Source organism: Eretmochelys imbricata, chromosome 1 (assembly GCF_965152235.1).
Source record: "Eretmochelys imbricata isolate rEreImb1 chromosome 1, rEreImb1.hap1, whole genome shotgun sequence".
Classification (NCBI taxonomy): Eukaryota; Metazoa; Chordata; order Testudines; family Cheloniidae; genus Eretmochelys; species Eretmochelys imbricata.
Window position 1 is genome coordinate 351798453 of NC_135572.1, and position 12776 is coordinate 351811228.

Sequence of the window (12776 nt, forward strand, 5' to 3'; positions counted from 1 at the left end):
TGGTTCTGACAGGTTTTCCTGGAGATCTTGCATGGAGGCGTTGATTATACATCAAGTCTAGGAAAGGTTGATTAATGAACTTTACAGCGTTCCAAGATCCAGTGCCAATAAGGACCCAAACACCCAGGTGCTGCTACCCTAGGCAGGTGGACAACTTAACTCTGCAGAATAGGAGCTGGAAGTTGTGTGAGAACAGGGATATCTGGCACTGCCTGCTGCTTGCCTGGCTGGAAATGCCCTGGACTCACGTGATTTGGCCCTTCTGCTTCCAAGCCCAGCTTGAGGGGCAGAGGCAGGCAAATAAAATAAAATAAACACAGAGATCACAGAGAAGACAAAGAATTACCGGCACCTTTTCAGCCCCCCAGGTGCCTAGTTCACTCCAGGTTTGGTTTAAGGGTGAAGTGTCCTTTGCCATGCTGGGTGGTTCTAACTGGTGCCAAACTTGCTCACCCAGCCCCACCAGATCAGACGTATTACAGGAGCTCTGGAGTTTGGAGAGTGGACCCGGGACACAATGGGGTGGGGTAGGGAGGGAACAGGACAACAAGGCAAGGTGAAGTGGTCACAGCACTGTTGTCTTTTCTTAGGGAGTCTGGGGGAAACGAGGTGGGACTCGGGTTCGAGGCACACAGCAGCTTCCCCCAAGGACAGGAGAGGCCATGGGGAGCATTGGCGCGGAGCTCACGCCTGGGAAGCAGGATGAAGGAAAGGAATTTAGAGGGAGGATTTACATGTTTTCCTTTTTGAGCACCTCAAAACCCAAAGTGAATTAGCCCTCATGGCCCTACCGTAAGGCATGTAAATAAAGGGCCACCCCATTTACAGAGGAGGAAGCAGAGGTTAAGAAACAAGCTCCCAGGTCACACAGAGTGTCTGTCCTAAAGTTGGGAACAGAACCCAGGAATCCTGCTGTGCTGGCCGGTGTATTAACTACAAGGCCATCCTTCCTCTTTAAAGGAGGAGAAGGAGGGTGTTGGGGGGCAAGGTTTGCACATGGGATTCCTAGTCTATTGAATCCAGTTCTCTCTTCCCTACTATACGCTGGCTAGCATTTTCTTTAGCTCCCTGGCACCAAGTTGCTCTGCAATCTGCAGTTGTCTCTGCCCCTTTTCTCTCTCCGGGGATTTATTGCTAGGTGCATTGATTGCTTGATCCCTGCCACTGACCCTGGGTGGCTGCAGCAATAGGCTGAGATGAAATATCTGGTATTTCTGTGGTTCAATCAGCGGCTAATGTTGTGGTGTGATGGTTTCTTCTACGCATCTGGAATCCCGATCACTGAGCCAGTTGGGTAGCGACACCTACTTCTCCAGGCCAGACCAGGCCAGATTTACATGCTTCCTCAAATAGAAGAAATGAGCTGGCTGATGTCAGGCACACTTGGGTCTGTGCTCTAACTTCACCCACCTTTCAGGGACTCCACCTTCACCTCGCAGATAAATGAACGGGATTTAGCTAGGCAATGGAAATACCCTCCCTGGCTTATCTGCATCTCCATCCCCAAGCCTGACATCCAATGATTGTCTGAAAAGTGTCTGAGCTGCTTTTTAATGCTAGACCCTGGGCAGGGCACCCCCATTCCCGCTCGGTACAGAGGCGGCAGTCTTTGGTTCTTGGTTTGGAGAGGCGGGGATATGTGACGTATTCATGATGTTTGTACCACAGCTCAGGCACCTTGGTGATGCGGCACAGTGTGCTTCATACATCACGATCACCATCATCAAACTAATGCACTGCACTGGGCGAGCGTACCTGTGTCCCCACCCACCCGGGGCTGATCCACACAGGATAACAGCCTACTACTGCTCTCTGATAAAAGAATGAGTCCTTCAGCTCCAGTAGTAGAGGCTCAGGCTTTAGACCTAGAGGTGCTGGGTTCACTCCTCCACCTGTGGGGTTCTCAGCAGTGATGGGTGACTTAGTCACCCCGAAGTGTTCTTCGGGTTCCTATAGACTTGGGTAGGAGGATCTGTCACTTCTCACACCCTCAGAATATGCGGCATGTGATCAGCAGCCACACAGCGCCAGATCCCACACATGGGGGGTTCAGTGTGCTTTGACAGCCCTGACACCCCCTCTGTGCCTACAGAAAGGGTTCAGTGCTGGCAGAGGCTTCCCCTATGCTGATTCCCGCAACATGCCTCAACCTGAACCCAGAGGAACCATCTCCAGAGCTGGACACGGAGTTCATGGCTGCTCTGCAGAGATCCCCACCGAAGAGACCAATCGGCGCACGCAAGGAGGCTGTTTGTTGGGATGTGAACACCTGTCTGCTAGGAAATGAACCGAGCGCCACCGATTCATTTCATACAAGCCACCGAGCACCAATCAGACACTAACAGCATTTAGTCACTATGGGGACATGCTGGATGGAACTGATGACTTAGAGGTGAGAGGCCCCCTAGCTCATTACCAGCCCCACATGCCAGACAATCCCTCTGTCCCGTGAGGGTCATTTGACATAAAGCACTGTGATTCCAGTGAAAGATGCTACATAAACAAATCAATAATGGCAATCCACCCAAGTCCTTGATACAGAAGAGGTGAGCTCCTTCATTGGCTAGCTTACCGGTAGCGAAAAGCACTATGCTTCGATATCACGGTGATAGGCCCGGGAGAAGAAGAGCAGAGGGAGAATACACCAAATCTGGCTGTTGAATACAAGTGCTGGCCTCACATTCTCAGACCAAGAGGGACTAGCAGGGCCCCAGATGCAGCTTGCTCGGTATAGCTGGGGTAACGTTTACAAACCCCGACTCAGGCCAGGTGTGCTCAGGATCTTCCGAAGGCGGGGCCTGACTCCTCGTTTTGGGCATATCCAGTCAGGCCATGTGGCTCTGATCTGAAATCAAGCAAACCTTGGTGGTTTCACACCTCACGAATTGATGGGGTCAGCTCATGGGGTGCGAACCACCCGTGGGCTGATTTACATGAACCCCCTCAACGCTACCAGCAGCGGGCTCATTTCACTCCACCCTCCAGCGACCCCTGATAGCCACAGGGAGGAGTGGCGCTGCTGGCCTCCAAAGGGCATTTCTATGTCATACTTGTCCTCTGTTGGATGACAGCTTGCCATGACTCTTGAAGGAAAGGGCTGTGAATACAGGGGAGGGAATGGACCCATAAGAATAACTATGCAGTGAGCCTCGTTCCCTACTGAAGACCACTGAGACTCAAGCAAAGCATCAGTAGGCTATTAACAGCACCCTCCCCACCACCCCCAGCGGCACTCTGCTGGTCTATATATGGCCATGAAGATCAGACATGCTGCCAGGCCATGGGCGCCGTTGGCATGTGATGCTATCCCACCATTCACAGCTTGCCCCAGCCTTGAGCTCGACAAGCCTGAGACCCAGCTCGCTCTGGCACTGGAAGAGGGTTTTCTGCAGGTGGGTGTTGAGATTATTGAGAGGAACCTCAGGGTCAAAGGAAAACAATACAAAGTGCTGCAAAGTCAGCAGGGCCTGAGGCCACCTCAACTGAAGCTCTGCATTCATTCTAGAGACACCTGGCAAGGCTGTATTTCAGAGTAGGCCTCCTTCCCTGCAGTGCCATTTTAGTGAGCAGACTCCCCCCAGGCACTGATACTGGGACCCACATGGGGTGGACATTATCTGCTCAGACTTTGCCCACTGTCCCAGAACAGCAAGATGGATCTGCTTAAAACTATCAGCACTGAAACAGTTGGCTGACATTTACATCGTTGTCACTAGGTTTCAGAGTTAACACCTCGCTGAGGTGAGATGGGGCAGTTCCCCTTTACACATTACCTTTGAATTTTCCCCCGTGTGCCTATGAAATCCTGAGGTCCTGATTCTCCTCTCAAGCAGGAGTAAATCACTTGAAATCAACAGCGGCCAAAGCAATGTAAGCAGTGGAGAGTCAGACCCTACAGTGCATTTGAGACTTGTGTCTAAGTCCAGCCCCAGCCTTGGTCCTGCTGCCCTATCCGTTGGAGAAGGGAATGGATTTGTCCCCCAAAAAGAAACTGTAAGAGCGAATGGGCCTGATTCAAAACACAGTGGAGTGAACAGGAGCCTTTCCATTGATTTCAATGGACTCTGGATCAGGGTCTTGCTGAGCCCCTCCTTATCCACTCACATGTGCACTCAGAAGGGAGAAACCCAGACTGCCTTGTCTCTGTGATTATTTTCTTTACCATTCTAAATGAAAGGAAGACGACTGCTTCAGCAAGGACACTCTCTCTCAGTCTTCGAGGCCCCAACTGAGCTGCTCAGGTCACATTTTGAGCGATGTCTCGTGCCCCGCCAGGGAAAGACCTGTCCATTTGCAGCTTTGCTGCGTGCCCCGGTAGAGAGTGAGAAAAGCGCATTGGGGCAAGGGAGGCAGGGCTGGACGGAGGGAAATGCCATCGGGCCGTACTTACGTGTTGTGGAGCACACACCAGCCACAGTGGGGGTCCCCGGAGCCCAGGCAATTGCTGCAGGTCTTGTACTGCCCGCACGATTCCACGGGCACTCTGGTCAGCTGCGGGAGGAAGGGAGAGAACATTTCAGTCTTGCTACACTGCTCCCAGTTTCTTTCTGGAGCGCAGGGTGTGACGCCATTCACGCTCCTTGCTGCAGCGATCTTCTCCTGGAGCCAAGCCTCTAAGAAGGGAACCTGTGCAGAGCTCCCTGGGCCAGCCACGCAGGGAATGCTGCAGTGCGGACTCTGAATACAGCTGTTTGTAACACACGTTGGTCCGAATTCTAACCTGGCATAACCCTATTACAATCAATGGTGTTACACCAGGAGATTCAGCCCCATACCTCCCTCTCCCCTGCTCACACACACACACAACACTGAAACAAACACCCACATGCAGGCTAACGTCCTCCCCTCCCCACACATACTGCTGTATGGCTTCAGTTACACAATTCTGTTTGGACAGGCCTGGGCTCAGCACAGCAGACAGCCTGTTTGCAAAGCACGGCTCTAGAACACATTGCTAAATTGCTAATTCATCAGATCAACGCACCTTCGGCTTATGCCCTAGATCGCAACTGCAGGGTCTGAACTGGTAACACAGGCTCTGAAAGTAGCTCTCTAGCTACCTCTCTCTGGGACTTATATGGCCCCCCTTTACCACAGCATCTGATCCTCACAACACCCCTGAGAGCTAGTGCAGTCCCACTATCCCCATTTTAGTGATGGGAACTAAAGCACAGCGAGCCTAAGTGCCTTGACCAAGGGCACACAGGAAATCTGGGGTGGAGCAGGGATGGGAACCCAAGTCCTAGGATAACAGCCTACATGTGCTTCCATTCTAAGAGCTCTCTCCTGTTCTCCTGTCTCCAGGCCTCTCTGCCACACTTACTCCATGGTGAATATTTTCTTGGCCAATAAATTGCACACCAGGTATCACCCACAAGCCCATCTCTTCCTCTGGAAACTCCAGCTATTTTATTTTCCACGTGCATCCATGTGCAGCTATCATTCCTCTAGCCCTCAGCCCCCTGGACTTCACCTCCAACACCACCTTAGCTTAGGGCAGCCGAAGGAATTTCAAAACCTCCTATAATTTTCAACCATTCCCAGTGGTTGTTTATACACCGCATTTCGCTCCAGTTGGGCTTTCTGTTTACACACAGTTTCACTTCCTGGGTTTCCTATCCTAGCCCAATGCTGTTGCCAGCTGACACATTGGTACAGTGTCTCTTTGTCCCCCTCTAGTGGCGAGACAATGTAAAGAGGGTTACGACTTTATCCATGCCTCCAAGGTGCCAGCTGGGCTCCTGTTACTCAGTGTGCAGAGGTGCTAATCTCCAGAGAAGGCTACAGGACATAAGCAGTGAGAGAGCTGGAACTACCGGCACTGCGTTCTGAAAGAGACTGTTGCGAGCCTGGCTGCAGAGAAGAGTTTTTAACCCATCCCACAGCAAGTAAGCATCTTTGCATATTCCTCACTCTCTTTCTTTCTTTTTAATTAAAACACTTCATAGAGTCATAGAGTTTAAGGCTAGAAAGGACCTCTCAGATCATTTAGTCTGACCTCCTGTATAACAGGCCACAGATTTCCATTTTATTAGGCTTTCTTTTTTTAACCAAAATCTACATTTTGTGCCCAATGACCTGAGAGTGTCTTTCCCACTGACTGAGCTCCAGAGTGGATCCATAATACACAGTCAATCGTCCGTGCCTTCATACCAGCCCATGATGGCAGGGCAAGTTTATTCCTTCGGATAATACAGTATGGTATTACCCTGATGAAACACCACTCAGAACCGCCAACAATAAACTGCTGAACAGCTGCTAGTGACAGAGAACAAGAGAATACATCTGGTTCTTGTGGACAATTTTTTAAAAGGATACAGCATGCAGGTGGGTTTGAACTGTGAAGTGTCAGACTAAGATTCATTCTGATGGTATCTTTGCATGAAACAAGAACAGGTTGGTTTTTTTTTAACATCACAAGCAAAATCCTAGGGTTACACAACATCTGTGAAAATCCTTTGTTTTGTTTGGAACCTGTTTTTTTACCTGTAAACCATCACAGTCTGTGGGGAAAGGTTTCAAATCCATATTTCATAGGTCTGGCGGGACTTTCCCCAGAAATCCTCAGATGGACCCATGGCATATTTTATTCATCCATTTTACCATTGCCTGTGGTAAATCTCCCAAAGAAACTAGCTGCTGCAGCTGGGCACTTTTACATAACTATGGGCAAACGTCAAAAGCTCAAAGAAACCTCTAGAAGATTGGGCCTACAAAAGTGGCCATGGAAATGTCATGAGTACAGACCGACGGGGTAGAGGAAATAGGGGAAATAACGCAGGGGAAACAGGACACAAACTTTTTCACACCTTCAAAAAGTTTTGGTGGAAGGTTCAAGAGGTTATGGGCATGCTATGGGGGGGATGGGGTGGAGAGTCCATAGATTTATAGAGTTTATGGTCATAAGAGACCATTAGATCATCTAGGCTGACCTCCTGTATATAGAATTTCACTCAGATACTCCAGTATTGAGCCCAATAACTTGTTGGACTTGGGGATAATCTACACTTCAAAGGTTTTGCCAATACAGCTCTACCAGCAGAGCCCCCTAATGCATTTTATTCCGTAAAAGGAGTTCTTTTGCCAGGATAGTTAAACCACCTCCCTGAATGACATAACCTGTACTGGTATAGCTGCACCTACATGGAGTGGTTTGCCGGTACCGCTACGTCAGTCAGGGCGTGTGTTTTTTTCACACCCACGACCAACATAGATGTGCCAACCAAACTTGGTATGGTAGACCTGTCCTTACACCTATCTCTCAGAAAGGCATCCAGTTTTGATTTGAAGACATCAAGAGAGGAAAACTCTATGACTTCCCTTGGTAGTGTGTTCCTCTGGTTAATCACCCTCTGTTAAAAACTGGGTTGGGTTGGTTCTTCCTTTATCAGGTCTGGTTGGACCATCCCTAGATCTTAACCCAGTAAAATACTTGCAAAAGTAGGTCATAATTCAGTGGTTAAAGACTGTAAATCTGTCCTTCCCAAATGCAAAAGCAACTTATTATGTATTTGACCTTCATCCACCTTGAAGGATAGAAACTTGTAAGTAAAAGTGGGCCTAAGCTATGAAGTTCAGGTCCAGATCCAAACTACGCTGAAGTTAGACAGGGTTCTGATCTGATTTTCCACTTTAATTAGAGACCTCAATTTCCCCAAAGTCTGACAGGGCTCTAGCCCTGTTTGCATCTGTCTGATATAAACAGGTCTGAGCCGTGAAGTTTAGATCAGAATGTGCACTTCTCCATCATCGGATGGGGTTCCAGTCTGGTGTTCTGGTCCAGACTCACCTCTAGTTGTGGCTACAGCATTAGAATGAAAGGGGAGCTCTGGGGAAAAGGCAATGCTCCGTCAAGCTAGAAGCAAAAGCCTGACTGTGCTAGTAGCAGGTGTAACTAGCCAGGTCGGGTGGCCTCATTGGCAAATTGTTGCAAAGATGTAACAGAAATTAGCTGCCTATGTAGGTTTTTGTATAGTTGCCCACTACTGTGGTATCTGAGCGCCATTCAGCCATCCAACGAGAGCAGTAGCGGGACCTAGGGAGTCTGGTGATATCACATACCTGGCCCTGTACTGCATGCTTCCCATCTGGTGAACTTGAGAGACATGGGTATGTGCTACAGCAACACATTATATTTGTGTTCATGCCTCCGAGACACACAACTACGCAGTATGAACTCACACCAAACCATGTGCCATGTTCCGTGGTGTAGGCCCTAGTGATCGGTGTCCAGTATAACCACTCCTACCATGTCTGCTATTGCTGGTACAGTGGGTCCTGTATGAATTCATCTCAAGCAGCTTTATTGTGAGATTAATTACAATTGTACCATGCTGATAAATGTCTTGAGCTGTAGTGTCAGACCTTCTAATTAATAAAGGGAGAGACTACAAAAAACAGAGGAGTGGTGACTGAAAGGAAAGCCACCAAGGGGTCATCAGCTTAAGAGAAGGGAACATTGAGCAAATAAGCAACATCAGAGCTCATATTTTACCCTGGAACATAATCTGTAATTAATTCAGCTCATCTCTGTGAGTCTAAAGTTTCGAGAGCTGTCCATGCCCTCTAGGAGCAATCAGCCTTTGACGGTGCCCCAAAGATGTATGAAAAAGAAAAGTCCACACAACCCTGTACTCACGTCTTCTCCTCACATTCCTGACAGAGGCATTCAATTGAGTCATTTTCTGAAGGCTAAAACTATCTCTGAAACCAGATTTTTATTCCCACCAGGCGCAGCAGAAGCGCCTTAAAAGTGGGGGTCCACCAGTGCCCAAACCATGGCCCTTCCCCCCAAGCCCCTGCCCTCACACCACCCATTCATGACCAGGCCCTGCCCTTGCACGACCTCTTCTCCCCAAGCTCCCCCCGTTCCCCACACTCCCACCTTTGTACCACCCATTCCCACCCTTACAGCCAGTAAAAAGGTGGAGGGCTATCCCCTTTTTAGAGTGATGGTGCCATGGCCCCTGCCCCCCCCCCCACTCCAGCACCCTTGATTCCCACTCCACCCCTTTGACAAACTGAAGCCATTCCAGATGACACTTCTTAGGAGTGATCTTCTACCAAGGTGCAATTTTGATGAGTGTCTGGGGCACACCTAACGAAGGGTGGGGAGAGCTGAGATTCCAAACATTGAGGCACCTCTGGTGTGGAACAGCACGAGCTGGGATATTATTTATATTACTATTATGCCTAGAGGCCTAACCAATATCAGGCCCCATTGTACTCGTCAGAAGGTACACTTAGTAAGAGGCTGTCCTGGCCTCAAAGAGCTTGCAATCAACATAGACAAGACAGATAAAGGACATATTGCTATCCCCATCTGACATATGGGAAACAGAGGCTACAACTGAGTGATTTGCCTAGGGTCACACAAGGAGTCAGTGGCAGAGCCAGGAGCTGAACCTAAATCTTCCATGTCCTAACTGAGCGCATAGGTGCCGACTTCCTCTCTACTCGGGCCTGGGTGGGGGGGGCAGGTGCTCAACACACACCACCCTCCTCCTCAGGCTTGCCCCAACTCCACCCCTCCCTCCAAGCCTCCAACCCTTCCCTGCTTCTTCCCACCCCTGCTCTGCCCCTGGCCCTTCCCCCACTCCAGCCCTTCCCAAAGCCCCACCTCCACCTTGCCTCTTCCTGCCACCGCTCTGCCCCCGGACCCAACCCCACTCCACCCCTTCCCCCAAGACCCCACCCCACCTCTTTCCATGCCCGCTCTTCCCCTGCCCCACCTCTTCCCACCCCTACCCCCAAGCACGCCCCTTCCCCGTTCCTCCTCCTCCCTCCCAGTGCCTCCTCCACGCCACTGAACAGCTGTTCCACGGCGTACAGGAGGCACTGGGAGGGAGGGGGAGGAGTTGATCGGTGGGGTGCTGGGGGCAGGGAGCTTGGCTGCTGGTGGAAGCTAAGCACTCACTAATATTTTTCCATGGGTGCTCGGCGCCTATGACTGAGTGTCCTAACCACTTCCTCACAAATCAACTGCAAACCTGAATTCCAATCCTTACATTAACCGTAAGTAGGATCAGCTCCCTCCAAAAACCACATCTTTCATCTTTTTCTAGTATAATGGAGTTACATGGTGTCATTTAAAACAAAATGATTGAGGTTTTGGATTTGGTTGACAGTAACCAGCTAATCCTGTTAGTAATTTGGCTCTCCATTCTGCCATTATACAAGGCTCCTGGTATGTGCTCAGCTCTCGTTTTCTGGCTTCCATATTTGACTTTTTTATAATTTCAGTACATACACATTCCTTTTTGCAAAGCTGCTGCCATTCCGGTCAAAATGTGAATTATTGCTCCATCTCTGCTGTTATAATTGGCTGTTAATACAGCAGCTGGATTTATTCATTCTGATAGACTAAGTCAATTTAAATGTACAAAAAGGCATCTTAAGTACCCAATTTCCTTCCCAATAGTGAAAAGATACATTTCCAAAACACTGAACGTGACTCTGTCAAGCTGTGTGGGTTCTGTGAATGCTGCTCCTATCTTTCAAGGCTCAGCTGGCCCCCCAAAAGCTGCAGCAAGATTAAGAGAGGCTGATTTCGTTTCAAAGCCCTGAATAGAGCATTCACGCTAATGCTGTTTGTTGAATAGGCTGAGACAAAAACCACCCAAGAACCAGGTTTTGTGCTCCCTTCACAAAGCTTCTGAGGATGTGGTTAATGCAAGGGACTCTGGGAGAGATGGGATGCCAATCTGGCTTGGGCCATTGAACCTGTGACCTCAGGCAAGTCTCTGCAACTCCTGTGTGTAATCCCTGCTGGAAGGTGTGTGAAAATCAGGAACCCAACTGAAAACCAAACCCTGGGCCTGATCCATCTCTACCGTATACCAGTGTGAATCAGGAGTAAATTTTGATTTATATAATTGTAAAACCAGTTTGAGAAAAGACACTCCGGCTGGGCTAGATATGGATCGTGGGTTCCATTCCAGCCCGCATCATTGAGACAGCTCATGCAAATGACATCTCACCTACGCTGGGGTGTGAGAATGGCACTGCAAACTGCACGCAGCTGTCCTTTCCCAGCACAGCCAATGCGAACACCACCCTCCTTTCCCAACACAGCCAATGCGAACGCCACCCTCCTCTCCCAGCACAGCCAATGCGAACACCACCCTCCTCTCCCAGCACAGCCAATGCGAATGCCACTCCAAACTATTCCTTCTCAGTGTAAAGCTCCCGCACAGAATAAATCTATTCTCCTATGCTCAGAACGTTGAAAACTGGAGGCTTTAATTAAGGTGAGTTAATTGGAAGCAGCAGTCGCTGCCAAGGACATATGACACAATAATTAAGCTTGGGGTCAATATGGCTGCTGCGTGGCTCTGGCGAGGTAAATTACCTGTTCAAGTCACACATTCATTTCTGCCTATCTCCGTCTCCAGGATCTGTCCCTCCCTCCTTTGTTATCTCCAACTCTCCTCCCTATCTGTGAGAGTGGGTTCTCCTCTGTGCGGCCCGTGACACTCCCAGCAATAGACAGAGGGAGATCATACGGGGAAAATATAAAGGTGAAGGAAAAAGCCTACTGGGTTCTCTAAACTAAGCCAGAGAATTCACAAGGGAAAAACAAAACCCACCCCACTAGCTCAGGCCTCTGGAGGGAGGGTTCAGAGAGGCTTCCCCCAGGACCAGCAACAATCCTGGCCTCTCCCCCTTAACTTTCCTGCAAGCATCCAACTTTGGTCAACTTGCAATTCATGCCGTCCCTGAGCTCCACTCCTGATCCATGCACCTCAGCTCCCTCCAAATCCCCAGCCTGGTTACTGATGAATCTGGCCTCACGTGGTGCCACAAATTAAGTGTTTCAAATAATTGCAGGCTGCAACTCGTAAAACAAATGAGATTTGGTGAGATGTCTGCACTCAAAAGCCTTCAAAATGGAGAGCCTAGTGTCACAATTAAAGGAGAGAAAGCCCAATCTTAATGAGCGCCGGTTCCTGTGCGGTTACTGAGGCGTGCATGCCGAGTGAGGGATAGATCGTTAGCTAGGCTCTATAAAGACTATATATAGATTTAATTGGGCCCAGCTATGGAATGTATGTCAAAGCGCTGGGTTTTTTGAAGTCCAGCACCACTTGAGGGCTAATGTCAAAGGCGTGAAAAGCTAAATCATCCAGGGAAAGTCTGAGTGTTACTGCTAATGATGATGGCTACAATGTTCCGCCCTCTCCCCAGGTCACCTTGTTCCACCATGTCCTCAAGAGGAGTTCCATCCCCTCCCTCAGTTATCTGGTCCATCTTCTTGCCAGTGCATCCACACCTTCCCTCTCCTCACATTAACACACCTCTCCCATCCCCACCTTCTCCCCAGCCTGTCTGTAATTGTTTGGGGTTTGCAGGAAGCAGCTGATGTGTGAGCTGATGGCGTACGTAGATGTTGGTCTGGTACACAGAGCAAACGGCTGAGGAACAGGAAGGAACCCTGATTGAAAGGTGAGCTGATTTTGGGGGAAACAATCAGAATAATTTCAGCAACATTAGATAGTTCCTTCCCATGAGCCTCAGCACTTCCTGGTTGTGGGTGGAAGCAGAACTGTTCAGATGCCCCTAGAAAAACTGTCCTTACAGCACTTCCCTATGACACTGCAGGAACAAGGACTCTCAAGAACCAGCTTGTTCCCCTCCAGTGCGTGGGAGACTCAGTAGGACAGATGCAAACCTTTGGATTTCCCTATGAACCAAACATCTGAAACGTCTGAGTTCACCCACCACTAACCCAAACATGTCCAGGCCTCCTTCAGTATGTGACTATAATCCACTCAGTT

The 12776-nt window shown here is 49.4% G+C and overlaps 1 protein-coding gene across 6 annotated transcripts in view; it reads right to left on the bottom strand.

Moving 5' to 3' along the window:
* PLXNA4 (plexin A4) overlaps positions 1-12776 on the bottom strand; it is a 582733-nt gene that overhangs the window by 208356 nt on the left and 361601 nt on the right. For all 6 annotated transcript variants that reach the window (XM_077807901.1, XM_077807900.1, XM_077807903.1 and 3 more), the window contains one exon: positions 4391-4491. In XM_077807901.1, coding sequence (XP_077664027.1) covers positions 4391-4491 — 101 coding nt within the window. The remainder of the gene's footprint in view (positions 1-4390; positions 4492-12776) is intronic.